At 45.9% G+C, this 23,789-nt stretch overlaps 2 protein-coding genes and 1 long non-coding RNA gene across 12 annotated transcripts in view; 1 reads left to right on the top strand and 2 right to left on the bottom strand.

The window, feature by feature from the left end:
- MMS19 (MMS19 homolog, cytosolic iron-sulfur assembly component) overlaps nucleotides 1-14,048 on the bottom strand; it is a 31,013-nt gene extending 16,965 nt beyond the window's left edge. For 2 of the 5 annotated variants that reach the window (XM_023641485.2, XM_070223277.1), the window contains exons 1-4: nucleotides 13,479-13,780; nucleotides 3,520-3,568; nucleotides 1,115-1,215; nucleotides 229-314 (exon numbers count right to left, since the gene is read on the bottom strand). In XM_023641485.2, coding sequence (XP_023497253.1) covers nucleotides 229-314; nucleotides 1,115-1,215; nucleotides 3,520-3,568; nucleotides 13,479-13,590 — 348 coding nt within the window. In that variant the 5' untranslated portion in view covers nucleotides 13,591-13,780. Of the gene's footprint in view, nucleotides 1-228; nucleotides 315-1,114; nucleotides 1,216-3,519; nucleotides 3,569-13,478 lie in introns of all 5 variants that reach the window. The other 3 variants (XM_070223288.1, XM_001500382.7, XM_014733184.3) reach the window with 3 other exon arrangements.
- The window catches only part of UBTD1 (ubiquitin domain containing 1), a 52,582-nt gene continuing 42,801 nt past the window's right edge, over nucleotides 14,009-23,789 (top strand). The window contains exons 1-2 of one of the 6 annotated variants that reach the window (XM_070223334.1): nucleotides 14,115-14,522; nucleotides 19,064-19,102. Coding sequence is in view for 1 of the 6 variants with exons in the window: in XM_001917041.5 (XP_001917076.3) it covers nucleotides 14,453-14,522 (70 nt within the window). In the remaining 5 variants the exon portion in view is untranslated. Of the gene's footprint in view, nucleotides 14,523-17,824; nucleotides 17,959-19,063; nucleotides 19,103-23,789 lie in introns of those variants that run through there. The other 5 variants (XM_070223353.1, XM_070223349.1, XM_001917041.5 and 2 more) reach the window with 5 other exon arrangements.
- Nucleotides 15,026-16,516, bottom strand: LOC138915768 (uncharacterized). Its single transcript, XR_011422041.1, has 2 exons — nucleotides 16,403-16,516; nucleotides 15,026-15,315 (listed from the first exon to the last, which is right to left on the bottom strand). It is a non-coding gene; the product is annotated as an uncharacterized lncRNA (long non-coding RNA).

The following is a 23,789-nucleotide window of genomic DNA, read 5'->3' as shown; positions in this document are numbered from 1 at the left end:
TCAAGCTGATTACTTCTCTGCAGCTCCTTCCAGTTTGGATCTGAATGCTAGTCCCCAAAGGACACTTTTACTCTCTAGACTAAAAACAGAAGTGGCTGACACTAGTTTAGTCCCACATTTGGGCATCTTCTCTCAGCACTTGAAGTCTCATCACTGAAGGGCAAGAAGAGAATTCACTGGAAAATGGCTCCTCAAACACAGTATGTAATGAAAAAAAGGAGAACTCACTAGTGCCCTCAAACCCTGCAGGACAGATGGGATCACAAGATGATGGTCCTTCAGCCGATTCTCATAGAACAGGATCAGGTGTACAACTGCACAGACCAGAAATTCAGCCATTAGTTTACACAGGCTGGAGGAGGCCCCAGCTTTGCTCCTTCCCAGAGTTTGTAAGGGATGTTCCTGCTTGGGTTTCACTACACACTCTCTCCTTCACCACGACATATGTCCTATGCCCTCCCACTGGAGAGTGCCTTGATCAGTCAGGAAAATAAGTGAACATCTTTTATTATCCATCCTTACAGAGGTCCACAGTCAAACCCATTCTTGACCCCAGAACTGCCCTTCTATAGAACTGGGGTTGGCAAACCTTCTCAAAGGGCCAGATAGTAAGTATTTTAGCCTTGCATGACACAGTATCTGTCACAACTACTCAACTCAGCCGCTGTAACATAAAAGCAGCATAAAGGATAAGTAAATAAATGGGTGTGGCTATATGCTAATAAAACTTTATTTATAAAAACAGGTTATAGTTTGCCTCTCCTGCTATAGAAGATAAATAAGTTGTTGACTTTTTCCCTGAGGACTTCAAAGCACTTTGATATTTCATTATTCTCCCACTCCATCTATGAAGCACTACTTTGTCCATTTTACAGAGAGGGGAAGATACACTGAAAAAAACTGTCTAAGGCTACATTTGAATTCCATGTGTCTTGTGTCTCAATTCTTATCACCTCTGCCACATATACGAGAGAGGAATGAAGACCTTGACTTAGTATTTCCCAGATATCTTATGCCCACTCCCCGCTTCCCTCCCTGTAAAGTTGGCTTGAATCGACAAGGAAGGCCTTGGCTCAGCAATCCAGGAAGACACTCCTACTAGTGATGCCAGTACCTTCCTTCTCCAGGAGCAAGGAGTGACACTGGAGTAGCACCTGTGACAAAAGCTGGATTCCTCGTGCCCGAGTTCGGGGTTCTGGATTCTCTAGAGAGGACCTGGCGGAAAGTAGGTTAGAGAGAGCCTGTCATTACCCAGTTCAAACTTTTGAAGAAATAAATTATTTTACAATTAGTTACACTCACCCCCTGGGCATGGAAGCCAGCCCAGGGAGGTGTTCCAGAGGTACTTAGCATTACAGATAGCAGTAACCCAGAGCCTAAAGAACCAACCCCCAGATTGATCTGCCATCATTAGAGGCACATGTGACACCACAGCCAACAGAAGTGTCTGTCTCTAGGCAGTGACTGGGCACTGGGCTTATTCTTTCTCCCCAGTGGAATGATTGTGACATTCCTCTGAAACAGAGCTTAGCAGCTACCCACAGGGATCAAGAGATGATTGGCAGCTGTGGCTTCTACCAAAACAAGAGGAGAATAAACACCTTACTGCTAAATAAAAAGTGCTGAGAGAAACCACAAGTCTTAGGGAAAAAAAAACTTTACAACTGGAAGTTTACAAAGTAAGGTGGCTGGAATAAAGGTTTTAACTATTCAGGATTATTGATATGGAAAGAGCTGAAGCAACACGGAGGTGATATATCTTCAAAACAGCTCTATAGAGATTACATTAATATACTAAAAAGGAACCTAAGCAACTTAAAGTAGGAAGCAGATTTCTGAAGGAGAGCTGGCCAGGACATTTGAGTGAAACCTCAAGTATAAGGATATCTATAACTAGGGGTAAGGGGGCAAAAATAAGATCATACTGACAGACTCCCTAGGATAGGAACTTGTAGAAAGGTCTCTGCTCAGAAGTAGAAAACTGTGCATTCAGAGCAGTTAGAAATGGACCAAGGCATACAAAGGCTCATAGCAGCATTACCTGGAATAGGGAAAACGTGAAAACAACCCAGATGTCTATCAACTGATGAATGGTTAACAAAATGTGGTATATCCATACAATGGAATGTTAGTCAGCAAGAAATGAAGTACTGATACATGCTACAGTAGGAATGAACTTTGAAAAGATTATGCTAAGTGAAAGAAGCCACTCACAAAGGTCACATATTGGATGACTCCATTTATATGAAATTTCCAGAACAGGCAAATCCACAGAGATAGAAAGTAGATTCGATTAGTGGTTACCAGGAGCTGAGAAGAGGAGGGAATGGGGAGTGACTTCTAACAGGCATTGGGGTTTTTAGGGGGATAATGAAAATGTCTTAAAATTGATTGTGGGGGGGCCAGCCCAGTGGCACAGTGGTAAAGTTCACATGTTCCGCTTCAGCAGCCTGGGGTTCACCAGTTAGGATCCCAGGTGCAGATATGGCACCACTTGGCAAGCCATGCTGCGGCAGGCGTCCCATATATAAAAAAAGTAGAGGAAGATGGGCACAGATGTTAGCTCAGGGCCAGTCTTCCTCAGCAAAAAAGAGGAGGATTCGCAGCAGATGTTAGCTCTGGGCTAATCTTCCTCAAAAAAAAAAAAAAAATTGATTGTGGTAAGAGTTAAACAAATCTGTGAATATACTAGAAGCCATGGAATTACATACTTTAAAATGGTGAACTTTATCTTATGTGAATTACATCTCAATAAAGCTGTTATTTTAGAAAATGGACCAAAGCCACAACAACATGAATAGAAAGGCCAAAAGGGCTCTTATGTGGGATAAATGCATAATAGTGACCTAGTTTCTTTTCCCTCCAGTTTTCTAGTTTTCTGTTTCAGAAGATATGCTGGCCATGACAGTTAACAACTTTTGCTAATAAGACTTGTCAATTTAAATGGTCTACCAAGTATGAAATATGAGAAAGCAGGCATTAGACTATAAGCACATACTTCCTCTGGTGTTTGGAATATCTGGTAATAACACTGATCGTCAGCTGTTTCCCTCAGCTTTTTCCTATAGTGGAGATCTGGTGCAAGATCAGCCTCCTGGCAACTCCCTAGGCAAGGCCCAATGGCAGGTCTGAGTCAGATCCAGGCAGACTAGAATCCCATGGGGGCGGTGGGTCTAAAGATGCACAGGAGGAATCCCAGCTCTAATTAAGTAACAGTTGATGGCCCTTAACCACCCACCCACCCAAACCTGCGGGCTGATCCAGGAGCAGATATGGCTCACAGGCTGTGTGCTCCCAACGCTTCCTTAGGAGTCTCAGATGGGTGGCATGAAACTTTTTTCAGGAGAAATACGGACTTGGCCTGAGGTACTGATATGGAACTGGGGGGGGGGGGGGGGGCGGGGGGGGCGGTACTGGGCTACAGTAGGAGACATTCGGGACCAATTAGCTTCTGGAAAGCAGCACTGAACAAAATAAGTTTTTCAGAGTGCACAGGCAGGGATGGAGAAAGGCTCTTACCCAAGGGCTTCCACCACTTGTAACACTGTATAGCTCCCGGATTTCACGTCTAGAGGAAACAAAAGAAATATGAAAAAACAAAACCAAAACCCCATCCCAGGGTTCAATGGCTCCACTTACCAATGTTTCCTGCCCACCCTAGGCTTCTACCATGGGGCCCGCTATGCTTGCAAAGAGCCCCTCCTACAAGAGAAGCCTTTCTATAACACCTCAAATATGTAGCTTCAAGCATAAAAATTGAAAAGGAAGTAAATATATCATCCGTAGATGGCATGATTATATATCTGGAAAATCCAACAGAAACAAGTGAAAAAATATTAAAGAAAATAACTCATCAGAGTGGCTGGGTACAAAAGTAATATTACGAAGTTAAGAGCCTTCACATATATACACACGAAAGTCTGTAAAATGATATAAAGTAAAAAAGATCCTATTTACAATAGCACAAAAAAAGAAAAGAAAAGGAAATACCTGGATATACATTTAACAAAAAACGTGAATATCTGAATGGTGAAAACTTCAAAGTACCGTGAGGATCACAAAAAAAACTTACACAAATAGAAAGGCATGCCATATTCTTGAAAGATTCAAGGTGACAAATCTCCCAAATCAACCTATAATTTTAAGATATCTCTATAAAAACACTAGTAGAATTGTGGGGGGAACTAGATAAGCTTATTCTAAAGTTAATGTGCAATAAATAACACCTAATTGGACAGGCAAATTTTGAAAATGAGTAATTGGGGGGGAGGGAAGGTAGACCTTACAGATAGTAAAAAGATTATTATAAAGTCACAATAATTAAAATGGTGTACACTTTTGAAGAAACTTGAAATTTCCCACAATAAAAGTAAAAAACAAAAAACAACCAGTGTAGTATGAATTCATATTCAGACAAAGAAATCTATGGTACAGAAACAGAATAGAAAGTCCAGAAAGAGACACAAATACATATGATAATACGATTTTTAACATCATATTTCAATTAATGGGAAAAACACAAATTATTCAATGGTGTTGGGATGATTGGGGAAATATTGGGGAAAAAAATAACATTGGCTCTGAATCTCTCACCAAAGTAAATTTTAAACGGATTAAAGAAAAAAAGCATGAAAGAAAATTTCTAAGTATAACAAAATCCAGAAGCTATTAAAGAAAAGATTGGTTAAGGGGGCCGGCCCGGTGGCGCAGCGGTTAAGTTCGCACGTTCCGCTTCTCGGCGGCCCGCGGTTCGCTGGTTCGGATCCCGGGTGCGGACATGGCACTGCTTGGCAGCCATGCTGTGGTAGGCGTCCCACGTATAAACTAGAGGAAGATGGGCACGGATGTTAGCTCAGAGCCAGGCTTCCTCAGCAAAAAGAGGAGGACTGGCAGTAGTTAGCTGAGGGCTAATCTTCCTCCAAAAAAAAAAAAAAAAAAAAGAAAAGATTGGTTAAAATCAGCTACATTAAAAAAATGGATTTTCTGCGAGGCAAAAAAAAAAAAATCATAAGGCAAACTGGGAAAAAAATATTTGTAACTGTTGTAACAAAAGGCAATTTTGCCAATATATAAAGAGCTCCTACAAATCAATGAGAAAAAGACCAAAAACCATTTTTAAAATGGGCAAAAACAAAAAAATGAACAGGTGTTCCACAGAAGATCATTACCATATTCACAATAAGAGAAATGCAAATGAAACTAGACAAAAACTTTTCTTTTCCTTTCTGTGAGAAAGATTGGCCCTGAGCTAACACCCATGCCAATCTTCCTCTATTTTTTTATGTGGGACACCACCACAGCACGGCTTGATGAGTGGTGTGTAGATCCACGCCCAGGATCCCAACCAGTGAACCCCAGCTTGCCAAAGCAGAGCAGCAAACTTAACCACTATGCCACCGGGCCAGCCCCGATCCTTTTATTTATTTAATTAATTAATTTATATATATTTTTTAAGATTTTATTTCTCCTTTGTCTCCCAAAGCCCCCCGGTACATAGCTGTATATTTCTAGTTGTGGCATGTGGTACGCTGCCTCAACGTGGCTTGACGAGCCGTGCCATGTCTGTGTCCAGGACTCAAACTGGCGAAACCCTGGGCTGCTGAAGCAGAGCAAGCGAACTTAACCACTTGGCCACGAGGCCGGCCCCTATCCTTTTATTTTTTAAGTACTTTATTACTTTCTAGCACCACAAAATACTACAGGCTCATCTAATAATTTCCTTGCCCTAGCCCTAGAATCAGCCCCTTCTCCAAGAAGCCCTGGTTCCTTTTAGTGAAGAACGGTATTAGAAACCAAGATCGGGGTGTGGATGTGCTGTTTGCTCTTGGGGTGTCACTGGTTTTGGGCCCTCTTAGTAGAGAGAGCTGGGAAATATATGTGGGTATTCTAACCCATGTATACGCGCACATCTATCATTGTTTCTGTATCTATCCATATATATTTTAAACTAAACATATCATATTAAAGTCTCCAACTCTAGTCCAGTACCAAGGGTTCATTCTAGCCTTCCCTCGTGCTTATTTGTAATTTCTTTCTCTGACAGTGAGAAACCTGGTTCCCGTTATCTACCGTGTATTATTTTTTTCAACCCTAGTATAGCTATAAATTAGTTTCAGAATCGTCAGCCTCTGTGAGAAACAAATTTATATGAAGAGTGCAGTGTTTACGTACGTATATGAAGAGTTTTGTGTTTAGCCTTACAGTTTCCAGACAAAATAGTGTTTTCCAGAGTCACTTAGATCAGCTCTTTTCTCCCACCCCTTTTACTGAGGACATGTCATACACCAGTAACACAGTCAGATTCATCTGTCAGTCTGCGTTCCATCTTGAGATGGGAGACTTCTCACTGTGTATTCTTTTGCACCCTTTCAATGTCATACCATGTGAACACATTACTTATTTTTTAAAATGCAATTTTAGCAGCACAACAGTAATTCACATAGATCTAACAGAAATATCTTAGATTATATCTTCAAGGGAAAAGCAAAGAGTAAAAGGTTAGCAATCTTCCTAAGGGTTTGGTTAACACAGGGTAGTTCTAGCTCAATAAGGTGTGGCAATCAGGGAATTACTCCCAACAGCTTGTTGAGTTCCCAACCAACCTACCTCTGAAAGCAGGACCTAATTGATTAGCTCTTGCCAACACTGGACTTTGGCTAGAGTGAAAAAGAGGCTTGAGAAAACTCCCAAATGTCCAGTTCCCCTTAAGCCTGTGGTCTTGGAGCAACAGCTGTGAGCTGAGCTGGACAGAGGCTCACGCTGGTACTAGAGCAAGGAGAAGCCCAGTCCACCCGACTGAGGAAAGGAGCGCTCCAGTCAGGATTCAAAGCTCGTGACTGGCACCAATTTAGACATCAGGCACTCCTAGCCCTACTCGTGCCAGGATGTGGAAGGCCCAGCTGCTGCCCTTGCTCCTGAGAAAGAGCCAAGGGAAGAAAACGCATAGGCTGTGGGGTGGGGGAAGGGGCAGCAGCCAGACAAATAGAACAAACCGAGGAACTGATAGCTGGGTTCTACACCCAATTCCTTAATGGCAACACAAGTGAAGAGAGAGACCCATTTCTGGATTATAAGCCGTAAAAGAGTATTTCACCATTTGGGAGGGTGGAAAAGAGTACTTCTTTGGGAAATTTTTGGCTAGAGCCCAGGAAATTGCTGAAAACCCATCTAAAAACTAATTTCAGTAGCAGCCACAGAAGTTAGTAATTGTACCTAGGAAGCTACAGGAGACTGATAACTGTCACTAGCAGAGAACATCACTGAACTGAATCATTCTTCAGCAACACCATCACAGGCCACGGTGGATGCTGGGCTAGGCTCTATCTTTGGAAATACCTCAAGTGCTGAAGGACAAAGACCTGCCTAATACTAATAGGCCCCACTCACTTGCCTCTAATTTTTTCAGTTTTCAAAAAATTGAGGTATAATTTACATACAGTGAAATGCATAGATATTAACTGTATAATTTGATGAGTTTTAACAAAAGTATACCAAGAGTAACCAACACCTCACTCAAGATATAGAACATTTCCATCAGTGGAGAAAGTTCCCTCATGCCCCCTACCAGTGAATTCCCACCCCTCTAGGTTGCCTCAAATTTTATAAATGAAAAAGACTTCTTCAGCATTCGGTATACATCGTTATGAAACTAGAGGCTTTATAATTACAAAGAAACATCCACTTGCATGTGATTCCTTGAATCCCAGTACATGGGTGGACTCTCCCGACAGAGCCTTTCAGTCTTCCTATCTTTCACAAAGATCCCACCTTGAATTAGCACAGCACAAGCATAAAAGAAAAGTGAAGTACAAAAGCAATACAAAATTAAGAAAAAACCAAGAGAGATTATTTCTATTAGCTTCATAGCTACCACAAAATAGTAAATAAGAGTTAGGAAAATGGTGACTAAAGTGGCAAAAAACTAGAATTAGTATTTTGAAGATGTTTTCTCAAAGGTGACTAACACCTTATTCTAGTTCTGTTGAGTCTACTTCAGAAATGTCTTTCAAATATAATTCTTCCTTTTCATCCCTATAACTGACAGCGTTCAACGCCCTTCTCTTTTTAGTGAAAAGTGATAATGGGGCCGGCCTGGTGGCACAGTGGTTAAGTGCGCATGTTCCGCTTCAGCGGCCCGGGGTTCACTGGTTCGGATCCTGGGTGCAGACATGGCACCGCTTGACAAGCCATGCTGTGGTAGGTGTCCCACATATAAAGTAGAGGAAGATGGGCACAGATGTTAGCTCAGGGCCAGTCTTCCTCAGCAAAAAGAGGAGGATTGGCAGCAGTTAGCTCAAGGCTAATCTTCCTCAAAAAAAAAAAGGTGATAAAAATGTTCTGGAATTTTTAGATAGTGGTGATGGTGTGGAACATTGTGAATATACTAAAAGCTAATTAACTGTACACTTAAAATGGTTAAAGTGGTGAATTTTACCTTAATTAAAAAAAACCAACCCTTCCAATCTGTCCATAGTCTCTCTAGAATCACCTCTCTAAAACGCACAATTACTTCCCTGCCCTCCAATCTCCATCTGTTCCTTATTCCTTAAGACCTGACTCCGTGGCTTGATGTCCTTCACAATTTAACCTCACCCTTCATCATGACTCCTATTATGTAGTCACACGAAATCCCAATATATCAAGCTCTTTCATATCCTTAATCCTTTAAACATTCCCTTGGATTGGAATGCCTCTTTCCTGGCCTTGTCAGTTTGAGAAACTTCTACTCTTCAAGACCCAGCTCAAATGTCAACTTTTTTGTGAAGCCTTTCTGGAAGATTCCCAAAACAGAATTATTCTCTCTTTTGTGTTTCCTTCATAATTCTTTAAAAAAATTGTCATGTGTGTTTTCACTTAGCCATTCAACATTTATTGAACACCTACTACAAATTAGGTACTGTGTTAGGGCTGTTGACAAAATATACACAGGAAGCTTTTAAGGAGCAGACAGTCTGTTGGGGCGGAAGGACATTTAAAACAATCACAGTGTAACAATCAGTGTTACCATAGTGATATAAACAGAGACTGGGTTAACATAAGAAAAGAGTAAAACTCGGGTTTATGGACCATCCCTCACCAACTCCAAGTGATTAATTCGCCTAACACTAAGTTCTCCCAAATGAAAAATACCTGAATATCTGGATGTACTGTTAATTATTGCACTCCTGGGATGAAAGAAGATAATAAAGAGTTAATTTTCCTAAGGTTAGTCTCACTGGCATTAAGGAAAAATAAGTGTAAGTTCCTTTCCCTACAGAGGTAGGTCTAAATTTTTCCAATGTGTACAAGATTTGCTCTCTAAAAATGGACTTACTAGCCCTCCTAACTACCCACACTTTCCCCAGCAGGGCAGCAGTTCGTGAAGGGCACTGAGGAGCTGTCAAAGGAGTATTTATATGAGCACTGACATAGAATGCACAATCAGACCTCTGTCTGATGGGGTTGCAGCCTCTTGAGAATCTGGAGTAGCAGCCAAGGAGGGAGGTGGAAGGATGTGAAGGAGCAGGAGAGAGAAAAATCCCAATCAGGACTCCGTTCCGATCAAGTTCCCAAAAGGCCCTTTCTGCTGAGGATGCCACAGACATTTCTCAGAACTGTTCTTTAACAATCTTTTGGTTTCAGGAATAGAGGTCTCCTCAGGGAACCACAAATGTGGGAAAATACAATATAATAAAGACTAAAATGAAGGAAATCCAAATAACTAAGAGGAAGAAAATTTATATTCATCACTTGTAAATTCAACACGTCCAAAAATCACTCTTCAAAATCAGCTCCTTTCCCAACCTTCATTTTTGGACAAAGTATTTCTCTTTTGCTCATCTTCAGGCTCAAAAGCTTGGGGTCATCTTAAAGTCCTCCATTTCCTTGAAGCCTTATAATTAGTTAGGCCTTAAATTCCATAGATTCTTCCTTCAACATCTGTTATTCCATTCACTTATGTAGTTTTTATTGTACACCTACTTATGCTAGTCTCCAAGAGACTCTGGAGGTAGAAATGGGAGGGTAGGATGTGGAGACGTATATAGAAATAGCTACTAAACAAGTCTGCTAACAAGTACACGAGCGGTAGATAAATAAGTACCACCAAGATTCTGAAGTGTGAGATGATGATGTCTGGCTGTTGTAATCAGGAAACGTTTAGGGGCAGACAGCGAGCACTCAAGCTGGGCCTTGAATCCTGGGTCTAATTTTTTTTTTTAAGATTTTATTTATCCTTTTTCTCCCCAAAGCCCCCCAATACATAGCTGTGTATTTTTAGTTGTGGGTCATTCTAGTTGTGGCATGTGGGATGCTGCCTCAGCATGGCTTGATGAGCGGTGCCACGTCCACACCCGGGATCCGAACCGGCGAAACCCGGGCTGCCAAAGTGGAGCGCGAGAACTTAACCACTCGGCCATGGGTCCGGCCCCTAGGTCTAACTTTGATTAGATGGAGCTAGTGGAGGGAACTGGGAAGGAAAGCACTCAGGGAACAGAAAAACAAGGTGGCTGCCTGGAGCTAAAGGTCTGGGAGGAGAGTGGTGAGAATAAAAGCTGGGGCCAGGTGCTGGCAGCCTTTGAATGCCTGGCCGAGAAGCCTTTAACCCTTAGGCTGCCAAGTCATTTCTCTTTGGTCATTTGCATCTTTTTATCTGACACCTACTTTCACCAGGAACTCAGGTGCAAAACAAAGTTGGTGGTAGCTGCCTTTGGGATCACAGGGTGTTCCTTCTTCATTTACAGTCTGTAGGAGGGGCTGCTGCTGTGAGTGGCTGAATAGAAAGCTGGTCCCTTTAGCACTAACAAAGCTTGACTTGCGCTGGAGGATTAGAAGGCACATCTTATTGTGAAGGTGCTTCCAAACCCAGTCAATCTTCAACAACTCTAACCAGGTCTGTGACCTAAGATTGAGAATACCAACTTAATCTTTCTCAAATTTGCCTTCATTATATGATTGACTCCACTGCTCAAGGATCTACAATGACTCCTACTACCTACAATAGGTCATTCAAATCCCTCTGCCAAGAATCCAAGGTTATGCATAATCCAACCGCAGCAAGCCTTTCCAATCTCATCTGTCACTACCCCTGTTACTCATCTGTTACTACCGACCTGCTTTCCTAGACAGGAGGGCTAAATTACAACAGGGTTAATGTTACAGTCTTAGCTGAGCTGAATTAAATTTAAACCAGACAATGGTTTAGGCCATTTTTTCAGACATAAAAAATACAAATTTTACAAAAATATTTATAAGAACCTGGCAGTCTTTATTTATGCTGTCTTCTCAAGTGTGTTCTGAATTTGGAAAATTCAAAATTATTGTGTTCATAATGTATAAATGTGAAAGAACAGTTACAAATGACACTGATATAGTAATATTCTTTATCTTGTAGGGGGCTGTGCTGTATAGGTATATGTATTTGCCAAAATTCATGAATGTACATTTAAGACTTGTACACTTTATTGGATATAAATTTTACACCAAAATAAACTGTAAACAAACTCTAGTTAATGATATACATACCAAAGTATTTAGGGGGAAATGTAACGATATCTGCAATTTAAAGGTTTTATTTTTTCCTTTTTCTCCCCAAATCCCTCCGGGACATAGCTGTATATTCTTAGTTGTGGGTCCTTCTAGTTGTGGCATGTGGGACGCTGCCTCAGCACGGCTTGATGAGCAGTGCCATGTCCCCGCCCAGGATCCGAACCAGTGAAACCCTAGACCACCACAGCAGAGCGCACAAACTTAACCCCACTCGGCCACAGGGCTGGTGCCAATATCTGCAATTTAAATGGTGGCTCAGTATGTGATAAAGCAAGTTATATTAAAATGTTAATGGTAGAATCTAGATGGTGGGTGTATGTGTTTCTTATGAAATTCTTTAGACTTTGCTGTATGTCTGAAAATTTTCATAATAAAACACTGGGGAAAATGACAGTGATAACACACTGTCCTTGTTAATAGTAAGCACTGATGCACTATTCTTTATAAAGCTGTAAGAAGCTAAGCTTTTTTTTGTTTTAAAGCTTGGCACCTGAGCTAACAACTGTTGCCAATCTTTTCTTTTTTCTTCTCCCCAAAGCCCCCCAGCATATAGTTGTATATTGTAGTTGTGAGTGCTTCTGGTTGTGCTATGCGGGACGACACCTCAACATGGCCCGACAAGCAGGGCCATGTCCACATCCAGGATCCGAACCAGCAAGACCCCGGGCCACTGAAGCAGAGCGCAGGAAGTTAACCACTCCGCCACGGGGCCAGCCCCAGAAGCTAAGCTTATTGTGATGGCAGCATCAGGCATTTGCTCCTTGATGCTTTCACGCCACCTTGCACATACTTCTTATAGTCCTTTTCATGGTGTAGCATACTATCTGTTGCATGACTGTCTCTCCCACCACACTATGAATTCCCAGCAGGCAAAGATCTAGTCTAATTTGTATTTATATTCCTATTGCTTTGCACTGTGTTTGGAGAATAAGATGTGTTCAATAATGGTGGAAAGATTGAATGAGAGTGGAATATTGCTAAGGACCAAAGTATTATACTTCTAGTAGATTTACTTCATTCATTTCTCACACATTCTAGAAATTAATATGTTCAACTTTCAAGAGAAATGTGTCCTTCACTCTTCCACAAGCATGCAAAATTTCCAAAAACAGAGACAAAATCCATCTGTACTTAAGAGATTTTGTATTCTATTACTTAAACACGACGTCTGAAGGCCTCCTAACATTCAATAACTTTTTAGGTTTTTTTCTTAAAAGAGTGAAGTCTCAGAATTCCAAGGAAATCTGGAATTTGTTTTATTCAAATCTAGATAAGCTGTCAGAACTAAGAGATCCCTGAACTGGTCAAAAGCAGGAAACTGGTGATCTGGAGAAAAGATAAAACCAAACACCACATAAAAAAGTCGTGAACAAATTAATCAAGAACTTTACCAAGAAACGGATGGAGACTCTTAGGGAGGATGCGCAAAACATCTCAAACTCTCGGGCATTTCTCCTCCTCTCTCCAATAACAGCCAGTCAGATAGCCGGCCGCCCGGCCACTCCCAACATGCCACGCGACTGGAGCTGATGCCGCTGAAGATGTCGCTTCTCACGTCAACCTCCCAGAAACAAGTGCTTTGGCGGCGTGAGCACCTGATTCTGAACTGGAGCACCTGGGTCCGAGTCCCAGCTTCCTCACCCGCCTGATCTGCGAGTCTCTCGACCTCGCTGGGCCTCAGTTTCCTCATGTGAAATGGTAATGATACTCCTAACCCGGCCAGCGCAGAGGGTGGCTATCTACGGAGACGAGGGTCGTAAAGGCGCCTTAAGGAAGATGCAAGCGACTCTCAATTTGTTATGGCTCTTAAGCACGCGTTGCTCAGAATCAGCCCCAGACCAATCTCTCAAAGTCACCGCTGTCCCTCACTCCCTTCCCGCCCAGCGCCTGTGCTGAGGCCGCTCCCTCCTGCCCGCCCCCATGCGGAAGCCGCGCGGCGCCGTCTGCCGTACCTGCAGCCACTTGGTCAGCCGGGCCCTCCTGCTGACCCATGACGAAGTCCTGCACGAGGCCCCACAGGGCGCCCGTAGGCGCCACCGCCTCCAGAGCCGCGGCGGCGGCCATGATGCGAACTGTGGGAGGGGGAAGTAGGCGGTGGTGCGGGACGAGCCTCTCGGCGCATGCGCCTCCCGAGCCAATCGCCTGGCGAAGGCTGAGGGGGCGGGGCGCTCCCTGGATCACGTGCCTGCCGGCTCCGGGCCAGGCAATTCCAGGGAGGCATGAGACGGTCCCTCCCCGAGGGGCGGGGCCTGAAGTCGGGGCGGAGGCGCGGGGAGGGAAGGCAGCTGCTGGGCACGCAGCCGGGGGCCATTGAGGGCGAATAATTCCCGGCCCGGCTCCCCGGGAGACGGGCGGCGGGGCGGGCACCTGGCTGGGTGGGGCCGAGGGGCGGTACGCACCCTGGGGGAAGCCAATGAGAAAATCAGGCCCGGCCCGAGGGGCGGTGCCGGCGGTCACATGCGCACCTGGGGCGGGCGGCGGCGGCGGCGGCGGCGGCGCTGGCACCGCGAGCCGGCGTCAGGGAGCGGGGCCGGGCTGGGGCGGGGTTAGGCAGGTGAGTGACAGGCTCCAGGGGGCCGGCCCCAGCTGGGAGCCGCGAGCGAGCCGGGAGTAGCTGCGGCGGTGCCCGCCCCCTCTCTCCGCCCCTCCGGCGGAGCTGGTCTCCGGCCGGGCACCGTCGCGGGCCCCCCTGGCCCGGCCACCTGGGACTGTGCTGCGGAGTCGGCCACCTCCCTGTCTCCTCTCTCCCGCAAAGTTTGTGGCGAAGCCGGGGCCCGGGCAGAGCGCGACCCCGGGGGAGATCGGGGAGCGCCCGATGCCGGGCGGCAGGAGCCGTTGACCCAGGACGCCGCCGTCCGGGGCAGGAGCGCGGAGCAGCCGATCAGCCCGCCGCCTCCGGTGCATGGGGCCCGGCTGAGGAGCCAGCATGGGCAACTGCGTGGGAAGACAGCGCCGGGAGAGGCCGGCCGCTCCGGGACACCCCCGCAAGCGAGCAGGTAACGACTGGGAAGGGAGCAGGGCCACGGGCGCCTCGCCAGTTGTCCCCCTCCTTGCCCAAGCCCTGGGCTCCCGGAGCGACCTCCCACGGCTTCTGGCGCCTGGGTTTCCCCGATGGCTGCTTCCGAGCCAGACGGGGGCCCCCTCCCCAGCCCTGGTGGCCTGGGGAGCCGAGTTGGGGCAACTGCGAGCGCTGACCCGGCTGCGAGCCCAACTCGCTCCAACTGGGAAGCTCCGGGTCGGGGCGGGGGCGGGGGCCAGGAAATGTTTGCAGACCGCAGCGGAGCCGGAGGAGGGCCCGGGGCGGGGGCGCCGCTGGCCTGGCAGCCGGGCTGGGGTCCGACGCCCGCGCGTCGAGGCACGGCGCGGGCGGCCAGGCGTCCCCAGAACTCTGAACGAGCGAGCGAGGCGAGAACAGTCGCTCCTTCCAAAGACTGATTGTGTCATTATCCGGCTGCAGATCGTGTCTGCCGGAATCCGACTTGCAAAAGCAGCGCAGGACTCTGGGAAAGAAATCTTTATTTTTCCCGCAGGCTTTTTAGAGCCTCCTGGCCGTCTAGGAGCGTAGGAAAGAAAGGTGGGGTGTGGGGTGGGAATCGCCCTCGGGTTTGTTGGGATCCTTCCCAGCCTTGGGAATGGGATCTGCTCGCTGGTGATCCGCGAGGGCCGAGCAGCGCTTTCTCACTTTCTTGGTACACTCCTATCCTGGCGCTTTGCCCCGGGAAGAGGTCTGGCCGTCGCTTCCCTGTGTCTTGTAGTCACTTCCTTCTCCGAGGATGTTGCAAGGACCTTCTGAGAATGATAAAATCGTAGACTTTAGAGCTAAAAGGGACCTTCGAAACTTGTCTAGACTCCAGATAGACCTACCTCCTCCTGTCTGTGTAAAAGCCCAGATCCGGAGAGGTTGATCAACTTGCCCAAAGCCACACAGCTAGTTAGTATTAGGCTGGGGCTAGAACGCAGTCTCCCCCCTCCACCCAATTGCCACATATCCCTTTATGTCAGAGGAGCACAGGCATGGTTATTAATGAAGTGGAAATTCTAGTTGGAGTTTCCTGTCTCCTTTGACACCGAAGGTCTGTTGCTTGGGTTGAGGAAACCGGGAAGTAGAATGAGGGGAAACAGGGGGAAGCAGGGAAGGATGTCTGTGTGGTGGACAGGATGGCTTGTGGAAGACACGTGTTTTTCTAGGGGGGACGCGGTAAAAGTTAACATTGAAATCCTCTTGTCTGAAGGCAACCCTGGCTATTCTTCTGACTGAGGAAAGATGATTCTCAAACCCAAGGGCTTTCTTCCTTTCATTCATTCATTCAACAAGTATTTATTATTTATGTGCTCAGTCCACATAATTGATTTTGTAGCATTTTTCACTAACAGCCCTCTCCTATTTGAAATAATCCTTCCTTTCCTTCTTGGCATTAGGCTATCTTGGTTTTTCTCTCATCACTCTTGCCCACCATCACCTCCTAGGTATGGGCACACCAGTGGTTCAGTGTGACATTCCATTTTTTCTCTCATTATACTCCCTCCCAGAGAAATCTTATTCAGTCCCACAACTCTTCGTCTGTTGGGAAGACCCTATGCTGTTATCTTCAACTATTGCCTCTCGAACCCCAGACTCGTATCTCTAAATGCTCATTGGACACTCCCATGTGGATATCCTTAGTTTCAACACTTCTAAAATCAGCTCTGCATCTCCCCTCACCCAGCCTCCCTCTACTCTTCCATTTTTGCAGCTGCCCCGCTTTATACTTTGAAGAACTCTCTCTGCCTCCATGTCCTCTGCCTCCCAGCCAGTCAGCCACTGGAACCTGCTGATTCCTCCTTCAGCAGGTTGTACAGACCTGCCCGTTCCCACTCTACTTCATGCCCTTGTCACCTCAAGTTCAGTTCATCTCCCAGGCTGAGGTCAGTTCCCCATGAGAGGCAAGTTCATCTTCAGTCATTCCTCCAATGCCGCTGGTCCCCCCAGAAGATGTTTGTTAAATTAAACTGTTCCAAACTCTAAGTTCTGTGTTCAGAAATCTTTCTGCACGTCCCCACTTCTCCAAGAACTTTAGCTTCCAAGGCTGTTCAAGGCTAGTCTAGTTCGTCCTTTTAAGGCGTGATTTCTTTCTCTTCCCTGACATTAAGGCCACCAGTGTTTGCTTGTGCCTCTTCCCCATTCTTACCAAGAGCCTTTCTTCCCTTCAAGGTCTACCTCAAATCCCCCTATCTTTCTAGAAGCACCTTGCCTGACAGTTCCTCCCCTCCCCCGCAGTAGACGTGATTGCTCCTTCTGAGAACTCCCGTAGACACATTATGCCACTTACTTAACAATTATCTACTCCATATTATTAGTCGTTTCTTTGATGTTTATAGTCTTATATCAGCAACTACATTGCAAGCCTTGAAGACCTGGGTTCTGTCATATCCTTGTGTGTCTGTCTCTATCACTTACTCATATACCCATACACATACATACACATATGCATGCACACCCATACTCAACACTTAGCACAATGACTTGTACAGAGGAAGCACTCAATATTTGTTGACTTTGGAAAGCTACCTTGACTCCATCCTACCATCTAAATTTTTCATGTAAACATTATTGAAGTATATATCTGCTTTTTTGTTTTTTACACCCTAGTGTATCATTTTTTCAGTTCTGTGGGTCCTGCTATGAATAGCTTTATTCATAAAGTCGAAAGCCAAGGGGAACCCTGTAGGATGACAAGGTTGCTGTAAGGGAAGGGATCCTTCTTAACTTCACAGCGTGCACCTGGCATTCCTGTAACATCTGCAGCTTACCCTTTGACAAGGACATAGTTTTATGTTGTAGCATTAATGCCTAAAACTCCCCTGCCTCCCACTGTAACTCTTACCTTTCCTTTGCCACTGGTGTAATGGGAAGAAACCTTCGACAGAGAACTAGAACCTAGGTTCTAGTCCTGGGCCTGTAGCTGGGTGACCCTGGGCAAGTCATCAAACCTCTCTGGATCACACTTTCAATATCTTGTATCCCTTCCCAAGGGAGGGGATTATACAAGATCATTAGAGTTGTTTTTATCATCTTGACAAAGGCAACTGTTCAGAATTGGAAAGTAATTGAGTTGAAATCTTATGCCTTGTTATGTCAGCTGTTGGCCGTAGTTCTGTCTGTCTTCCTAATCACTTGGTGGGTGAAGCAGAGACACAAGGCCCACTTGGACAGGGAGTCCTGCATTAGCTAGAAGAATTAGGTGGTCCTCTCCTCATCAAGTTTTGTGTCACTCTTTTAAAATTTTTTTTGACTGTTACTCTTTCTTTTTTTTTTTGAGGAAGATTAGCCCTGAGCTAACATCTGCTGCCAATTCTCTTTTTGCTGAGGAAGATTGGCCCTGAACTAACATTTGTGCCCATCCTCCTCTATTTTATGTGTGGGACACCTGCCACAGCATGGCTTGATAAACGGTGCGTAGGTCGGCACTCCGAATCCAAACCAGTGAACCCTGGGCTGCTGAAGTGGAGTGCATGAACTTCACCACTGCACCACAGGGCCAGCCCCTGACTGTTACTCTTAATGTGTCCCCAGTAGGTCTATGTTCTCCCCTTCAGGTGCTAGGTGGTCCTTGCATGCTTCAGAGAATACTTGGTGATTTACTTCTTTGGGGGGCTCCCTCCACCCTATACATATACCATGCGTGGGTCAATATCTCTGCCCACGAAGTGGTTGAGGCAGCCCCTCCCCCAGCCACCCCAGGGAGAAATGGAGGTGGAAGGACAGGCAAGTCTCTTGCCCAGCTCCACCCTTTGAGAATGTGGCAGGGCTGAAACCCAAATATCTAACTCTGTTGTGTGCCAAGCATATCCACTTACATTCTGGAATCTCAAGCTCGGGGTGGACAGACCCAGGGCCCTGTTTTGGGCTGGTTGGGCTTGGCACTGTGGTTGCAAGAGAGTCTGCTTCTCGTTGTGTGGGTTGCTGTGGCTATTCTTGAGGGAGTCATTGGGTAACTTCTCCATTTACTCAGTAAATATTTACTGAGTGCCAGGTACCTTGCTGGCTGTGAACAGACATGGTCCTTGGCCATATGGAGCTTACAGTTTAGGGGGGGCAGACAATAAACATATAGTCGTACAAATTACATGTGATCATATATGGAAGTCCTGTATGATTATACATACAATTATGTATTATTATATGTGCTGGTGACTCCCACCTCCAGCCTTGAATATTCTGCTGCCTACTCAAACATCCAATGTCTAAGAGGCTTCTCAGTTTAATGTGTCCAAAAGAGAATGAGCCCCCACCCCGACTCCCTGCTCCTCCCCATCCTTCCTATCTCAGTTAATGGTGGCTTAATCCTTCCATTTGCTCAGGCCCCCAGAACTCTAGCCTTATCCTTCACTCCTCCCTTTCTCTCAATCTCACATTCACTTAATTAATAGATCCTCTTGGCTTTGCCTTAAATATATCCCGAACCTGACTCTCACGATCTTCACCGCTTTCACCCTGGTCTAAGCTACCACTGGCCTCTGAACTGACCTTCCTGCTTCCTCCCTTGTCTCCCGACAGACTGTTTTCATCACAGCAGCCAGAGGGATGCTGTAAACTGTAAGTCAGATTTTGTTACTCCTTTGCTCCCCATCTCATTTGAAGTCCTTGTGTTGGCCTACAAGACATGATATGATTTTCACCAGCTTACCTTCCTTAAGCCATCTCTTGCTCCCTTCACCTCCTCTTCCACCCCTGATACTGGAATGGGTCCCTCCCCCTCCTCCTCCAGGTCTCCTCAAATGCTCCTCCTCCGTCAAGCGCTCCCAGGCCAACTTTTTAAAATCGATCCCCTTCCTTCCACTACCTGCCCTCAGCATTATCCTCCACCCTACCCTACTTTCTTTTTCTCCATGGCACTTCCCATCATCTGACATTGGCTGTCTCCCCTACTGTGTGTGGTCAGAGATTTTTATTTGTTTGCTCCTTGGTACCTAGAACAGTGCCTGGCATGGAGGAAGTGCCCACTACTTGTTGGATGAAATTAGTGTGTCTAACAGAATTGATGAGGTCTGTAGAAGAGCAGGAATGAGCAGACCTGACTGCTCTCCTGTCTTAGGTGGGTATTAGGTCAGGCATCCTAATGAAGTGATGTAGGCTGCAACCTCAGAGTGATGTTCTGTTCCTGGGACTGGCTCCTCCTTCACCCCAGGCCTGGGCACTGTCTCGAATACCTGGGATATGATTCTCTGTGGTTTGGGAACCTTTTGCTAGGAGATACTGGCTGAAGCAGGAGGGCAGAGTGACGCCCGCTATTAGGGTCCTAATCAGGGAGAAGCACTTGCTTGTCATTTTATGTGTGCATCTAAGAGCAGACCCCTCTCCCAGACACACACGATATTTGTAGTCATTACCTCCAGGAGCAGGGATGGGGTCTAACAGACTGTGAGGCAGGAAGACAGGTGATGTGGATTCCAGGCCTCTCTACCCATTGACTTGCTGGAGAATTTTTAGAATCATAGAATTTTAGAGCTGAAAAGGAACTTAAAGATTTCTTTAACCTCTTTTTTCTTTTCCAGCTATTAAAAAGAGAATAAAGGTATATCTATTCCCTGCGGAGTTCAGAGAAATATGGTGCAACCTATATAAAAACTGCATGGGCTCCTTTAAGTTTTGAGTGTGCTCAGGTCAGGATATGGTAGGGAAATGGTCAAGGTCAAGCGTTTTCAAAAGGGAGGGCGTCTAGTCTCTTTCCCACTTTCTTGAGTGGTGATCTTGGGCGGGTCATTTGTTTTGTGCTCAGTTGATTGTCTATTAAAAAAGAAAAGATAATATTTCCAGTCTACTTTAGAGAGATGTTAAGGGGATACTATGTTAACACTGTTTTTCAAATTACTTTCATGTCTGCATGGTCTGCTCCAATATGAGGTCCTAACCCAAAGTCTCGTCTGGCATTGATGGGAATAAGGCCTGGGTTTCTGCTCCTTTCTTGTTTGTGTGTGTGTGTGTGTGACGTTGGACAAGCCTCTTGTTCTCTCCGAGCCTCAGTTTCCCCATTTGTACAATGGACTGCTACCCTGCCCATCTCCCACAGAGGGTGTAAGAATCAAGTGAGATCCTGGATGAAAAGAGACTTTGTGAACTTATAAAGTTTCTATTATTCAAAGCTACAGGATTTTTACACACAAAACCATAGCCAGTGATTTTCCCCACCAGATCATTGAAGCTTACTCTTTTTTAAAGAGCAAAACTATAAAAGAAATGTTTCAAAACTATTTTTGGATGGGAATCTTTCTGAAACTGATGATATGCTTCCAAGCAAAGTATACTGAGCATGAATAACCTCTCTTTGCAACTCAGGGGTGTTGAATTTGTACCTGTATGTACAAAGCACCTGCCTGGTGGAGGTGGGCACCACAAAAGCTTCTTTCTCTCAGAAGCCTTTATCTCTGAAAGAGGAGAGTGGGGGACAGGGGTGGACTGGTCCCGGGCAGAGGGAAGTTGCTGGAAGAGAGAGCCCTTTCCGAAATGGCCTGTCTCAACGTCCTGAGCAGCAGCACTGGTGAGGGGAGGCTCTTGAATCGTGTTTGGGGCTCTGAGTGGGAAGAGAGAAGCATGCCTCATCAGTTACTGTGCTTGTGACAGTGTGAGGCCTCTGGGCTTCTGAGACTGTAGGGCAGTGGGCCCCAAACCAAATCATTCCTGTCGGGGTTCATGTTTCCACTTATAATTGTTGCTCTGTCTTCCTGGTAGTCAGTGGTCACTTCTCTCTGCTCCTTTGAAAAAACTGTGGTTGAATATGCATAACATAAAATTTACCATTTTAATCACTTTTTATGTGTACAGTTCATTAGCATTCAGTACATTCACATTGTTGTGTAACCATCACCACCATCCATTCCTACAACATTTTCACCTTCCCCAGCTGAAGCTCTGTGTCCATTAAACACAAGCTCCCCATCCCTCCCTCCCCTCAGTCCCTGACAGCCGCCATTTCTGTCTTCATGAGTTTGATACTCTGGGTCCTTCGTACAAGTGGTATCATGCAATATTTGTCCTTTTGTGTCAGGCTCATTTCACTTAGCATAATATCTTCGAGGTTCATCCGTGTTGCAGCATGTCAGAATTTTCTTCCTTTTTAAGGCTAAATAATATTCCATTGTATGTCAGTACCACGTTTTACTTGTCCATTCATCTGTCAAGGACATTTGGGTTCCTTCCACCTTGGGGACAAGATCTCCCTACTTTCTGAGCCCACAAGGAAGGGGGACTGACTCAGTGTGCAACCACCCCTCTGACCATCGCTAGCCCCTCAACTCCCCTCCGTATTGCTCTTGGAAAGGGGAACTTGTTGGGAGAAGGGCTGGAGCACCCTCTGCAGGGTATGGGCTGGGGGAGTGGGGGGGGGGGTGGAGGTGGCTCCTCATTTGTACCCGTTTCCTCTAGGAGACTGGTGCCAGAGCCCAAGCCTAGCTAGCCAGCCAGTCATCGAGCAGCCTTGATCTTAGAGGTGAGCCAGTGGACTTGGAGTTTTGTTATTTTTAGGGGCTCAAAGAGATGCAGTAGCAGCAGCTCACCTTTGCTGGGTGTTTACCATGTGCCTGGAGCATCAGGTGCAGCATCTCAGTTAATCCTCACAACCTCCCTATTGGTGGATACTATTATCACCTTTTTACAGATGAAGAAATTGAGCCTTAGAAAGGTAATGTCTGCAGCCTGAGGCCACACGGCTTGTAAACAGCAGAGCCAGGACTGGAACCCAAGTGGTCTGATCTCAAAGCCCGAGCTTTTGGCTGCTGTACAGCTTATTTTTGCTGGAATGGGAGAAAGAGGACATGTGTTTTTTGTTTTTTAGATAAGAATTTATTGGGTACCTTCAGGCACCATGCTAGGTCCGTTCAGACAATCATCTCGTTTGACTCTCCCCATTTTGCGTATGGGAACATATCCATTTTACATCTGGGAAAGCCAATGGTCAGGAAAGTGAAGTGAGAGCTGGTGGTCATGATGCTGAGAAGAGGCACAGCTGAAACTCAGCTTAAGTACTTTGACTCGAATTCCAGTGCTTGGAGCTCATTCCATTGTGCTGTGAGCTGCCTCCCTTAAGGCCCATGAAAAGAATCTGGGAGGTCAGCTGTGAAGTCTGCAGAGCTCCAAGGACTGTAACCTCCACACCCAGGAGCCACAAGTGCTTGGCCCATAGTAGGTGCTCAGAGAATGTGTGCTGAGTGTTGCTTGAGGCTGAGTGTGCTGGCAGCAGTGGAATCTCAGCCAAGATTGTGTTCCTAAAGAGAATCACAAGTAGAATGCAAATGGTGTTGTTTCCTCTTTCTCCTCCCAGAACGAACCTCTACTTTCCAACTCCCAGAAGACAGGGACTTGAAGCAAAGAGCGCCTCAGCTCTGCAGACTTTGAATTATTCCCAAATTCCCAAGGGAAAAGAGGCAGCAGAGAGTCACATTAGCAAAGTGCTTGCGGGATCCGATGTCCTTCTTTGTAATTAATAAGACTAACAATCCCTTGCTTTGCTCAGCATTTTGCAGTTTTCAAAGTGCTTTCTCAAGTATTGTATATCGTTTGATCCCCACAACCATCCTGTTAGGTAGGCCGGGTAGGAATCATTTTTCCCATTTTATGGATGAGGATACTGAGATTTACTGAGGATGTTAAGCTGCCCGAGATTGTTGACAAATAAGTGGCAGAGAGGCAGAAGCCATGGGAGGCAGTCGCTCCAGTGCTTTGTCACCGGTGAGAAAGCCTTGGGCAGAGCCTCAGTTTACACATCTGTAAAATGGGGATAAGAGTGCCACCACTTACGGTTGTTGTTGTTAGTGCCATTGAGTTGATTCTGACTCCTAGTGACCAGGGCAGAACCCTGCCCATCTTTTTGTGCCATCCCCTCAACTTCTGGTGCCATGTCAGACCATGCTGTGTTCCAGCAACACACAGCTGCCAGAGTGTATCAACCAACAGATGGGTCTCAACCAACAGATGGGTCATGTGGTTCCCTGACTGGGAAACGAATCAGAGCCATGGCAGTGAGAACACCGAATCTTTTTTTTTTTTTTTTTGAGGAAGATTAGCCCTGAGCTAACCTCTGCTGCTAATCCTCCTCTTTTTGCTGAGGAAAACTGTCTCTGAGCTAACATCCATGCCCATCTTCCTCTACTTTATATGTGGGACACCTACCACAGCATGGCTTGCCAAGCAGTGCCATGTCCACACCCGGGATCTGAACCGGCGAACCCCGGGCCGCCGAAGTGGAACGTGCAAACTTAACTGCTACGCTACTGGGCCGGCCCCACAG

Source organism: Equus caballus, chromosome 1, assembly GCF_041296265.1.
Source record: "Equus caballus isolate H_3958 breed thoroughbred chromosome 1, TB-T2T, whole genome shotgun sequence".
Classification (NCBI taxonomy): Eukaryota; Metazoa; Chordata; class Mammalia; order Perissodactyla; family Equidae; genus Equus; species Equus caballus.
Note: the sequence above shows the minus strand (reverse complement) of the source record. Positions and strands in the feature narration are given on the sequence as shown.